Source organism: Gopherus flavomarginatus, chromosome 4 (genome assembly GCF_025201925.1).
Source record: "Gopherus flavomarginatus isolate rGopFla2 chromosome 4, rGopFla2.mat.asm, whole genome shotgun sequence".
Taxonomy (NCBI): Eukaryota; Metazoa; Chordata; order Testudines; family Testudinidae; genus Gopherus; species Gopherus flavomarginatus.
The window spans coordinates 175,408,296-175,421,791 of NC_066620.1; the positions used below are offsets into that span (position 1 = coordinate 175,408,296).

At 40.1% G+C, this 13,496-nt stretch overlaps 1 protein-coding gene across 3 annotated transcripts in view; it reads left to right on the forward strand.

Annotated features, from left to right (window-relative positions):
* Window positions 1–13,496, forward strand: part of CSMD1 (CUB and Sushi multiple domains 1) — a 1,994,958-nt gene that overhangs the window by 1,612,938 nt on the left and 368,524 nt on the right. For all 3 annotated transcript variants that reach the window (XM_050950505.1, XM_050950506.1, XM_050950507.1), the window contains exon 31: window positions 11,848–11,964. In XM_050950505.1, coding sequence (XP_050806462.1) covers window positions 11,848–11,964 — 117 coding nt within the window. The remainder of the gene's footprint in view (window positions 1–11,847; window positions 11,965–13,496) is intronic.

Consider the following 13,496-nt stretch of genomic DNA (forward strand, 5'->3'; position numbering starts at 1 on the left):
ATTATGATTTATTTTATTTAAAATAATTATAATACAAATTGTTTTCTGTTAGTTTAATAATCCATGTATTGTTTAAAACTACTAATCAGATTTTAGGTACAGAAGCCACTACAAAACACTCAGCCTTTGCCAATAATTACTATACATTAGTATATATGAGATCCCACAACTTTCCTTATGTGTACTATGGAATAGATGGTTTTGTAATCTGTATAGATGTCCACTGGGTGTTGCACTAGACAGAGACCATTTATTATTTTCAATTTAACAGCAACAACTGTCAAGCTCTAATTACATGGATTATCTCACTGCTTCCTTGTGTTCCCCTTATACTGTTTGTTGTATCCATCTATTGTCTGTTGCATTATTCTTAGATTGGAAGCCAGGACCAGATTCAGGGCTTTTGCCGCCCCAAGCAGTGCAAAACAAAAACAAAAAAAAAAGCCGCGATCACGATCTGCAGGAGCTCTACCACCACTGCTTCAGTCTTCGGCGGCAATTCGGTGGCAGGTCCTTCGCTCCGAGAGGGAGTGAGGGACTTGCCACTGAAGAGCCAGACATGCTGCCTCTTCTCCGTGGCTACCCCAAGCACCTGCTTGCTGGGCTGGTGCCTGGAGCCGGCCCTGTTGGAAGCACCCTGGGACAGGGACCATCTTTTTCTTCATGGATTCCAAGGTCAGAAGGCACCATCTAGTACAGGGATCAGCAGCCTTTAGCACACGGCCCGCCAGGGTAAGCACCCTGGTGGGACGGGATGGTTTCTTTACCTGCCGCATCCGCAGGTTCAGCCGATCATAGCTCCCACTGGCTGCAGTTTACCACTCCAGGATAATGGGGGCTGCGGGAAGTGGTGGCCAGCACATCCCTCAGCCTGTGCCGCTTCTCACATAGGGCCAATAATCCTGGCCCTGCTGGACTCCACTGGAAACATACCTACTTGATGATGATCCCCCTTATACGATTATATTTTGAGACCTACCCATTAGCCAATTTTGAATCCATTTACTGTGTGCCATGTTAATATTATGTTATCCTAGCTTTTATAATCAAAATGTTATGTAGTACCAAGTCAAACACCTTGTTTTGTGTTTTTAGAGTGTTTAGCACAATGGAGTCCTAAATCATGACTGATACAAATTATTTATTTATTATTGGTAGTAGTAAGTAATAATAATAATACATGTTATTTCCAGCTATTGGCTCTTGTTTCTGTGAAATTAGTTGGTGATCTCTATTCTGTACATTTACAGATTTGCCAAACCATTTATTCATTCTACTCTTCTACATATAAGGGTTTGTACCATACTCATCCATAGTTTGTGCCTCTTTGTTACCTTTCTCTGCAATGCTCTATTGTGCTATTCTGAACTGGTGCTGAATCAGTAACCAAGAATTGAAATGTTTTATATCCAGTTATTACCCTACTAACATCAAGTTGCCTTAATTTTCAATGTTTATTTTAATTGTGATGTTTCTCATATACAAAGGTGGATTTTGCTAAGTGCTTTTTACCTGCACTGTCGCCACTGTGATGGACTTAGACTCTATTTTTAATGTAATGTTATACAATATAGACATCACATCTGATTCTGGTTCTTTTCAATATCTTCATCAATGATTTAGAAAATGGACTAGAGTGTACATTTATAAAGTTTGTGGATGATACCAAGATGGGAGGGATTGCAAGTGCTTTAGAGCATTGGATTAAAATTCAAAATGATTTGGACAAACTGGAGAAATGGTCTGAAGTAAATAGGATGAAATTCATAAGGACAAATGCAAAGTACTCCACTTGGGAAGGAATGATCAGTTACACATAGGACAAGAAGCAGTGGTCTTAAATTGCAGCCAGGGAAGTTTAGGAAGAATATTAGGAAAAACTTCCTGATGAGATAGTTAAGCCATGGAATAAATTGCCTAAGGAGGTTGTGGAATCTCCATCATAGAAGATTTTTAAGAGCAGATTAGACAAACACCTGTCAGGGATGGTCTACATAACATTTATTCCTGCCTTGAGTGCAGGGGACTGAACTAGAAGACCTCTTGATGTCCCTTTCTGTCCTCTGATTCTATTATTCTAATACCAAGTTCACTGATTTACAAAACTTAATATCGCTTTAGAACTTTTCTAGGAAATTCACAGAGTACATTTATGGAAGACTGAATAGCTTGGGGTAACATGAAATATTTCATCTTAAGGTCCCTAGTTCCCTAACATAATTATGAAATAATCCAATTTTTTTTCTTCTTGATGGCTATTCAGTCACCTACCTGAAATGTGTGTGTGGTTTTACTCCAAATCCTAATGATGCTACAAATTTACCCTCAAGAGGATATTAAGTATCATCCTTTTTTGCACTTAAAGAAAAAAACTGAGAATGGCCACAGAGACATAAAAATCTCCACCTGACAATCCTTTTTCAATCAGGTTGTGGTATATTGGTAGGGCAGTTTGAAGAGGCTGCAGTCTATGCTGTACATATTGCCTAGAAAAATACAGGACTTCAATCTATATTTCATCAAAAGCTTGTTTGGTGAAAGACCAGACATTTTCAAAGTGTTGTGCAGACCATTAACTACTTAGAGCTCACTGTGAAGTTTCTGTCTGAATGATTTTCAGTGGAAAATGTAGTTTCTTCAAAATAGAATTTTTTTTCCATTTTTTTTCCATCAAAGAAAACCAAATCAAAATATTTTCAAAGAGAAGTCTCTGAATCAAAATATTTTGGTTTGTTGAACTGACCCAAAATATTTCACATTGAGTCACTTTAACATTAAAGTACATTTCCCTCTGGTGGAACATTGCCTAATGAAAGTTAAACTTTAGGCCCTCGTTCCTGTTACCTGGGGTTCTTTCAACCCAAAGCTCTTGGTAACTTTACTCTGTGCGAGGAGGTGTCAGGAAATAAATCAGGGGAGACACGAATGTCCGACCGATAGATGGCTGGCACAAACAGGACAACACGAGTGCTTTCACTTAAAGCTAAACTTTACTTAATCTCAAGCACTTACACACATCCACAACAATTTAGTAAAACAACCCCAACCCCTGATAATTACCAAGCTGAGTGTGGCTCTCGAGTGACACAGCGGCAGGCTTCCGGTGGCCAAATCTTCCGTCTGCCGGTGGGGACCGCAAGATGTATCCAGAGGGAGAGTCCAAAAGAGTCCCCAAACGAGTCCAAGTAACTCAGGCTTTTTCCCCTTATTTATACGTTAGTAATAGAATGGCATATCCCTTAAAGAAACCTTGTCAAGTAAACAGTTTCAAGCAAGAGGTTCCTTCTGACTATTGATTAATCAGGTGTGGGTTTTCCAGAGTCTAGAATTCTGAGACCCCAATAAACATTCCTACTCTTTTTAACATGCATGTATCTAATCAATATTGGAATATTCAAAGAAGGAACAATTACCTACTTGTAATTCTGCCTCTCTTAAGACATCATTGACAAGATTACTACTCACTCACATTTCAACCTCCTAATTTAATCCTAAATGGAGAACAGAGTCTGGTCCAAGAGGTGAATATAGCTGGACTGCTTGGTAATAATGACCATAATATAATTAAATTTAACATCCTTGTGGGAGGGGAAACACCACAGCAGCCCAGTCCTGTAGTATTTAATTTCAGAAAGGGGGCTACACAAAAATGAGGAGATTAGTTGAACAGAAATTAAAAGGCACAGCACAAAAAGTGAAATCCCTGCAAGATGCATGGAAATTTTTTAAAGACACCATAATAGAGTTTAACATAAATGTACACCCCAAATTAAAAAGCATAGTAAGAGAACTAAAGAAGTGCCACCATGGTTAAAAATGAAGTAAAAGAAGCAGTGAGAGACAAAAAGGTGGAAGTTAAAAAGGAAAATAGAGGAAAAATAGAAGGAAGCATAAACTCTGGCAAATGAAGTGTGAAAATAGAATTAGGAGGGCCAAAAAAGAATGTGAAGAACTAGCCAAAGACTCAAAAAGTAATAGCAATTTGTTTTAACTACATCAGAATAGGGTGACCAGATGTCCCGATTTTATAGGGACAGTCCTGATTTTTGGTCTTTTTCTTATATAGGCTCCTATTACCCCCATCCCCTTGTCCCAATTTTTCACACCTGCTGTCTGGTCACCCTACATCAGAAGCAGGAAGCCTGCTAAACAACCAGTGAGACTACTGGACAATCGAAATGCTAAAAGAGAGCTCAAGGATGATAAGGCCATTGCAGAGAAACTAAATGAATTTATTTCAAGACATATCAGAAATCTAAGACAGGGTACAGCAAAGTTGATAATGGTAGATCCAGACAGGCCAAGACAGTTTTGTTTTTTGGATAAAATGAACCTCTGATTTCAATGTTTAATCCTTCTGCCTCTCCAGTCTGACTTCATATTGCAGAAGTTTAGCCGAATTCTCCACATGGATCGAACTTCCATACCTCTTACAGCATGGATTGTCAACATTAGAGAAGAGTTGCTTATCAGAAGTCCAAAATATAATTACTCATTAATAATAGAAAAGACTCCACCAAAACTACATGCTCTGCTAAATGGATTTATTTCAACTGCATTCTTTTCAGATGCAGATCCTAGACATACTGAATTATATATTAAAATGAGAAATATTTGGATGGTCTGTGAATTCCCTGAGGGTCATCAGCCACCTTAGCTAACCACTCTCCAATTCTGTAATGCTCAGTTTTCTCTCACCCACGATAGTCAGACTCCTTAAGGGCCTTATCAGGGTCTGTCCCTGAATCAAACAACCTACTCCAATTTGGGATCTAAATATTGTTCTAATGGAATTGATGGGACCACTCTTTGAGCCTCTAGCAATGTGCTTTCCTTTGATTTGTTCATTAAAGTGGCATTTTGGGTAACAATTACATCCACTAGAAGCGTGGGTGAGATCTAGGCACTTACGGCAGGGTCATTTTATGCCAAATTATAAAAGAAGGATAACACTGAGACCTCTTCCCAAATTTCTACTCATAAATGTTTTTAATTTCCATCTTAACAGGTGTTTGATCTCCCTATGTTCTTTCCAAATCCAAACTCTGATAAAAAGGAAACTAGGCTACACACTTTAGACATGCACAGAGCAGTCATTTTATCTAGACAATAGTAGGCTCTTTTAGGGTATTCACCAGAATATTTGTTGCTTTTGCAGAAAGGATGAAGGAGCAATGCATTTCAACCCAGAAAATTTCTAATTGGATCACTAGCTGCATTAGGCTATGTTATGAATTAACTAAGGCTGACGTGCTCCGAAGAAGGTAATCCTTTCCACCAGGGCCCAATCAGCTTCCATAACTTCCTTGAGGAATGTGCCCATAGTCGAAATATGTAGGGCAGCTAGATGGAGTTTTATTATGTACCTTTGCATAGCATGGCTCCATTGTAGAAGCGTCACAGTCAGATGCTTGTTTTGTCAGGGCTATCAGAAATCAGTGAACCAAAATTGGTGTGACAGAAACTAGGCCTAGTTGGGTGACAAAATGACGAGATGATGGACTATTCCACCCACATGGACCCTTTGTGGGTCCACCTTTGTGGGTCCTTAAAGAAAAATATTTTGGGGAGAATAATTGGCTACTGCAGCAAGATTCACTGTCCTGGGTGCCAGCCCCATCTCCTGGAATCCTGAGCCTTCGTCATCCTGAGAGATATCTTGACCAGACTGGGCCAGAGAGAGGGACCAAGATGACATTTCCACCCCACAAGCTCCACAGGAATCCAAAATACTACCTGAGAGGAAACAGGACTAGACTTTAGCAGCAGCAACAGTTCCAGCCCATCTCACGTAAATTCTTCTCTTTTTCCCAGAAGAACAGTTATCAATATCTTTGAACCATCTAAGAAATTGTCAAACAGGGTGTTTTTTCCTGCTAAAAACTCTCTTCAGCTAAAAGGAAAGGGATGTTGTTAAGATGAAAGTCTTACTTAAAACTTTACATTTCAAATACTGATTTTCCTTCTTTCCTTTATTTTTAATAAAAGCTAAAGGATTTTTAATGGTGTGTTTGCCATTGTACTAGGCAGCCTGAGGTCTCTGCATACCAACCCCCAAACATTATTTACCTTTTTTTAATGTTTGGGTTATGGTAACACCTATGTATTCCATCAAAATTAATATAACATCCCCTAACTGAAACTTCTTGTTCCTTTTATCTTGAAAGTACCTGATAGAACACAGGTGTGGCTCATCCTGTAATTAGGGCTGTCTTACTCCAGCTCTGCAACTCATGGGTAGACCACCTTTTAAAATCCCCCCTCACACTCGCACACATGCTTAGAACCTCATGCACCCAAAGGCAATTTGTAAAGTTCTTATTTCTTTTGTTGTCCTTTGGTGTTCTATTTTTCCAGTGGCTTTCCCGACTCTCGTGCCATCTGACCCCATAGAGAGAAAATATTCTCTCGCCGGAGCTGCTTTCATCTCTGCCATTTGGAACTGAAGCACTTCCCTCTCATCCACCAGAGTATCCATCTGCCATTCCAAACCCCGCTTATCCATGGGTAACTTGTCCCTTTTTGTAGGTCCTGCTGTGCCTCCTCCATCAAAATGGCAAATCCCCTTAAACCCACTAATGTTCTCTCTTACCAGCGCTGAATTAACTGATTTTTTAAGTGTAGAAGGTGCTGCCATAACTGCAGTATCAGTGTGTGCACTTCTTTTACAAACACTGACCTCAGCCTTCCCTTCATTCTGGGTTCCCATGCTTTGGTCACATAATTCTAAGGTTGGTCTCTTGTTGTCTTAGGGCCCTTTTCTTGTACCCTACTCATTAGCAGGAGAAGTGCCCCACTTGTTTCTCTTGCATCAGGCACAGGGGGCTGACTTACTTCTTAGAGCATACAAACAACAGCTCCCTTCTTTGACTCTTTTTCGTTCTCCTAGATCTTTGCCTTCTTAACAACCTCCTCTTTCTCTTTACCAAAATCCTGGACCTCATTAAGACAAGTCTTTAGCACATCCTTTCTTCCCACATCTGAGACACCTCTTAGAAGGTATCTTCGTCCTACCTTGTCCCTATCTGACACATCTTGAATGCCACTTAGGGGACACCTTTTAATTGGCCGGTGGCGCCTTTTTCCCCCTTGTATAATTTTACAGTTCTTAAAGGGGCAGACCCTCCTAAAATGCCCCAGCTGTAAAAATTCAAAACACAGTAGCTGGCTCTTCCACCTCTGGACCACCCTTGGAATGTCTCTTCCTGAAGCCTGCTTTGACTGTTCCCACTGCCAGCTGGGGTACTCCACTCTCTTATGTCCAGATTTCCCATATTTAAAATACTGCTGGATCTTTTTCCCCTGCTGGCAAAAGTGATCTCCCTGCCATAGCTGCTGGGTCCACTTCATCTGCTGCTGCTGCTGCCACTGCAGCTTCTACTGCAGAAGCATATGATTGCCTGGGTCCACTGCCGCTGCTCAGCCAGCATATGAGCAGCTTCCTCCATTCCCTGCATATACCATGCCTTCAGTTTTCATCCTTGATGAGAAGTGGTCTGCTGTGATCCTGCTGACTCTGCCAGTTGTAATACAGAGGCCACTTTCCAAGAGCCAGATACAGACAGCTAAACATTATAAGTCCAACTGTAACTTTAGAAGATGAGAAGTTTCAATCTATCAGTAAGCCTAGCCAGTTTATGTGACTGAGGTGAAACTGAAATATCATAGTGGCACAATACATGCCACTATAGTTAAAAGTATGTAATAATTCCCATTATAACCTTCAACTTTCAGAATGTTAATTCTCCCATAAAACTGTCTTCCATTTTTAAAAGTTAAAAATGTCTGCTCATATGATGGTCTGGAATGTCACTTGTATACCTAGTTGAAAACAAATCAATTCAATAGTTTTGGAGTGGTAAGAATACTAAATCCCAAAATGTGCTTTTGTACCTTCCAAAATAAAAACAGGATTTTAATAACATTTTGTAGCATGATGAATCTATAATATGAACCTATTTGTACTTCGGCTTCTGAAAAAATCTCCCATATAGACTATGTCATGATTTATCAGTTCAGTGATCAGCAAATAAAACACATCCTAAGTAGGTCTTTCATTGTAGACTGTGGATTAAATAATGATGTAAATAATTATATGTTTAGAAGATAAGTCTTCAATGGCTTCATTAGGGGCTATCAAGTAAATAATGAGCTATAAAAATGACTACTTTTTACTATATCATATCAAAAAAGACCTACTGTCTGTTTTTAACTATTATGTACATATATGTGGTTGATTCCCCCTACCCTTTTTCCCTTTAAAATATTACCATAAAAATAAATTAAACAGGAATGAATGTACTTAATTAGCATAGCAGAATTGCACAACAAATTACATTATTTTCAGTTATTCACAGGATTTATTAGATCACAATCCTAGAGGGCATGGCTACACTTGCAGATGTAGAGCACTGTGAGTTAAACCCACCTTCGTAGAGCGCAGTAGGGAAAGCGCTGCAGTCTGTCCACGCTGACAGCTGCTTGTGCACTGGTGTGGCCACATTTGCGGTACGTGCAGCAGCATTGGGAGCGGTGCATTATGGGCAGCTATCTCAGCATGCAAGTGACTGCAACATGCTTTTCAAATGGGGTGGGGGTAGGGTGGAGTGTGAGAGGGAGTGTGTTGTGTGTATGTGGGGGGAGAGAGACTGGGTTTTTGGGGGGGCTGAGAGTATGTCAGCATTCTGACTTGTAAGTTCAGACAGCAGCAGACCCCCCCACCCCTCTCCCACCCGCCTCTCTCTCTCAGACACAGCATTCTACATTTATCTGTCTCAGAGCAGATAAGCAGCTGGCTTCAGAAATGGAGCTTTCAAATGGTATAGCTGCATTCCTCCAGCGAGTTCAAAATAATGAAAAGAGTGGTCACTTGACTTAAGGGGATTATGGGACATTTCCAGAGGCTGATCAGAGCGCAGTAATGCAACACCTCATCCACGCTGGCACTGCGGCACTCCAGCAGAGGCACAGCAAACATTATTCCACTCGCCAAGGTGGAGTACCAGCAGTGCTGTAGCCATGGAGTCAGAACACTCTACGTGCCTTGCCAGTGTGGACAGGGAGTGAGCTAGTGTGCCGGGGGCTGCTTTAATGCGCTGTAACTCACAAGTGTAGCCAAGCCCTTAGGTTCATTCCTTCTGTTCTTGAAGCTTTAAAATACCTGTTTTAGTTTTAAAGTGCTTGCCTTGGATGGCGTTTTAAAAAGAAACTCAGCATTTTAAAAGTTATACATGTGGCTGCAGGAAACTTGACAGTCAGGAATGATTCTGAAATCTGGGTTGAAATCAGTATGCTACTCTTACCAACCAGCCCATCTTTTGTGTGATCCTTCTAAGTTTCATGGGTTAAATAGTCTCCAGCAAGCAAGCTTGACAGGAGACCACAAAAGCAATCCAAAGTGTATTGTCTAGGTACACCGCAAGAAGGACAGGAGACTTGTTATGGGTTTTAATCAGGCTGCAACTTTATTATATAGATGTCTGGGACTACCCAGCAAATAAAGTATACAGTGCAGGCAAATCCATGCTTATTCAAAGCAATTCTCTGGGGCTTCCACCAGCCCCCCTTTGTTTCCATTCAGGTCTCTCAGTCGACCCATGACTTTGATCTTGCCATCCACCTCCCTTGTAAGAAGGTTAAGGAGGGCTATGAGAATGGGGTGGCGGGGGGAGGGTTTGGCTGCCTGCCATACCAATCATAGGAGTCCCCAACTCCCTCCCCTGTTCTTTTCCATTATCCAGTATCTCTTTTAAGTCCTCTACCAGGCCATTTATCTGGCACTGGCTGCCCTACCTGTGGAATACCTGTACTGAACATCTGCCCAACCTTACAATATAAGTTGTGACATATGGCCTAAAACCTTTTCTTCTCACCAGAAAAGGTCTTCCCTCACACCTGCTGTGGGGAAGGTGAAAAAAACACACTCCATTGAAGCCAATTGTGATGGTGCAAGAAAAATTCCTTCCTAGACCCCCATCTAAACTTATATTGAACTTACAACCCTGGGTTTAGCAGGCCAATGCTCAAAGCACTGAGCTATCTCCCCCCCCCCGGCCCTCCATAAGTACTGTATTGAAATTTAGGCTTTTACAGATTCTGTGTTTTCCTAACCCACTCCCCTTTTCATCCAGATAAACTTTAACAATTATTTTTCCTTCAGCTGCCTTTTAGGGTTAATAGGGACCACAAGGGTCATCTAGTCTGCCCCCCCTCCGCCAAGATGGGGGATTTATTGTATCTAAATCATCCAAGACATATGGCTGTCCAACCTCCTTTTGAAAACCTCCAGTGAAGGAGTTTCCACAACGTCCCAAGGCACTCTTTGCTTATGTGGCTTGCATTCCATCCCTTTGATTATCTTTGTCACTCACCTCTGGATCCTGTCCAGTTTCTCTATATCCTTTCTATACGTTGGTGACCCAAAATTGGACACAGAACTCCAGCTGAGGCTTAACCAGTGTTGAACAGAGCAGTACTATCACCTCTGGTGACTTGAATGCTATGCCTCTGTTAATACAACCTAAAATTTTATTTGATTTTTTTTGCATCAGCATTGCGTTGCTGACTCATGTTGAGGTTGGGTCTACCACAACTCTCAGGCCCTTCTCAGCAGTGCTGCCACCAAACCGGTTTTCCCCCATCCTTTTATTTATCCATTATTTCCATCTCCTCCTTTTCAATAGATTAAAGGACAGCCGCTTTGTACTGGTCAATCCCAAATGTCTCTTGTTGAGTACATTGGTTCACATTTCTCTGCCTCCTCCATACTTCTAATATTACAGGAACTTGATTTCAGTATAGCTGATAGTTATGTGATTGGAACAATCTGTTATACAGTAGGCAGTTGGAGGCAAAAGGTCCCATCATTGGTGCCTGTGGTGTAAGATTAGTAAACTTCAAAAGATCTACGAACAGCACAAATATGCTATTGAGAAGATAAAATAATTGTTATAAATGTATTCTGTGTTTTATATACAGCTTTCTTTAGGAAGCTTGATCTTTAAGTCTAAGAACTCTGAACAGTTTTTCATTTGATTATTTGACTGAAGAGTCGGGAAAGAGGGTAGTGTGTGTTGGGTAGAGGATACTTCTGCAGTTGCATAAAAAAATAAGGAAACGTATCAGTCTGATAATGTTCACTTTCTGTTTGTGTTGGCCACTTGTCCAAAATCACACACTCTCTCTTTTTCTGTCGTCTAGTGACTATTTTCTCCTGTCAGTATAACTATGGCACCCCACTTGCATAGGTTAAATGAAAGCAAGATTTGGCACTGGGTTTTTACAATACCTCTGGCCTGGTACACTAGTGGATCCTTATATTCACTTTTCGAGGCCAAATTTAATTTCTGTAACTTTGAAGAATTTCCTTCAATAAATGATTTATTCTTTTTATTTAGCGTTGATGAAAAATACCAAAATGATTTTTGACTCTAGCCTCTTTGGTGCCAAGACTATATTTTAAACTGTGTTTGTAAAGTATCTAGCACAGTATAGGTGCTGATGGAATCTAATAATAAGTAGCAAGTCTTTGCTGAGATTTTATTTAGATTATACTTTGAAAATAAGCTTTTCAGTTTTGTTTTCATAGTTTCTCCCAATGGAATAATTTATTTCCACAGAACTGTACAATTAATGTCATTGTGTAAAACGTGCATTTATTTTAATAGATGCTTTGATAAATATACCGGTAGTTTCCTAACAAAGACCATTGTATCTGGTGCCATAGAAAAAACAAAATTACCAAAAATGTCACTTTACAGTTACTGCATTTTGCAGTTTCATGCTGGGACACCACAGATAGTAGCAGATGGAGTTAAGGGTGATGCTTTTGTTTCTGTTCTGTTTCAGCTCCTTGTGGAGGCCAGTATACTGGATCAGATGGTGTGGTTTTATCACCAAATTATCCACATAATTATACTGCTGGGCAGACTTGTCACTATTCTATTACTGTACCTAAGGAATTCGGTAAGAGTTGGTTTTTACTGATTTATGGCTCACTATCTCATTTATTCTAAGGTTGATTTTATTTACAGGTTAGAAATAGTTCTAAGAAAAATGAAACTTCTTGTTTCTCATGCAACAATGAGGGTTAACTTTTTGCAGTGTTGCAAATTGTTTAGCGAGAACATACATACTCTTGATGCAGGAATAGATTAAAGGGTTTTCACCATCCCGTCTGCCCCAGGGTAATCAACAGAATCCATCTAAGAATGGTCTAAGTCTGTTATCCAAGAACATCATGAACTCTTTCATTGACTACATCGTTTATCATAATGGCATAATCATTCATGAGGGTTCATGCATACACAGTAAATCAGTAAGTAAAAAGCAATCATAATACATAATATACCAGTAAGTATAATACCAAATACAAAAGCAAAAACTTTATCTAAATGAGATCTCCAGAAAAGTTCATAAAATAACCACCAACTACATTATCAGAGGGGTAGCCGTGTTAGTCTGTATCCATAAAAACAATGAGGAGTCTGGTGGCATTTTAAAGATGAACAGATTTATTAGGGCCCAAATAATCATCTTTAAGGTGCCACTGGACTCCTCATTGTTTTCAGCTAAGTTATCTGATTCTTGCAGTGTGTCAAAATAATTGTACAGTATCTCTAGAGCATGTTTGATTGGAGTTAGAAAGTTTGCAGGTGCAGCCTTCAATAAAACCGGTCCCATTACTGTGGGCACAGCTAACGAGGAAGAAGATAGATGGCTGCTACTTTAATTCTTACTTATCAAATGTGGCTTGAAAAATGAATCTTTCAAATAATTGGATTTAGAGCAGTTTAGTATATTTAGTACATATTATATGCCACAAAATCTTTGCTGTAAGGATTCAGCAGCTTTGCCACTAAGGAATTTGGAAGAGCTGCTAACAGAAGTTATTACAGAATCACAGGTTGAGATCTTAGGGAAGGTTTATCACACATAGTAATAATAATTTAGTAATGTGTCCTTCCAAATCTAATCTTTTGACACTACCATGTTTTCTCCAAAACAGTGATCTGTGTCAACACCCCTCTGTCTTTGATTGCACAATTTATGTTCAGTAAGCCCCTACCTAGCTCAATCCTCTCCAAACTGATTTTGACATCCTTACCATCAACTCCTATTATACTCCTTTGACACTCTTAGTTAATGAGTTATATAGTTTTAAAGAAAAATTGTTAACTCAACTTTCTTTCTGCTGGGTGCTGGTCCTTCTGTTTGCATTATCATATGCTTAAGGTTTACTGCCAGAGATGACGGCTCAGTAGGGTTTAAGGCCTGCTATTAATGTCACCACTGTGTGGTGTGGCTGATGTAGGGTACACTGCCATTTGCTGCCACTGGGGGACTGTCCAGTCCTTGGAAGTTGGTGTATACCTGACTGCCACAAGGAGAGTTCTGTCCCTGCAGCACAGAGGTGGTAGGCAATAGAGGAAGGAGGCACAGAGCAGACTTTGTTGAGGCTAACCCCATTGAGGTAGAATATAATACTGCCTGCTTCT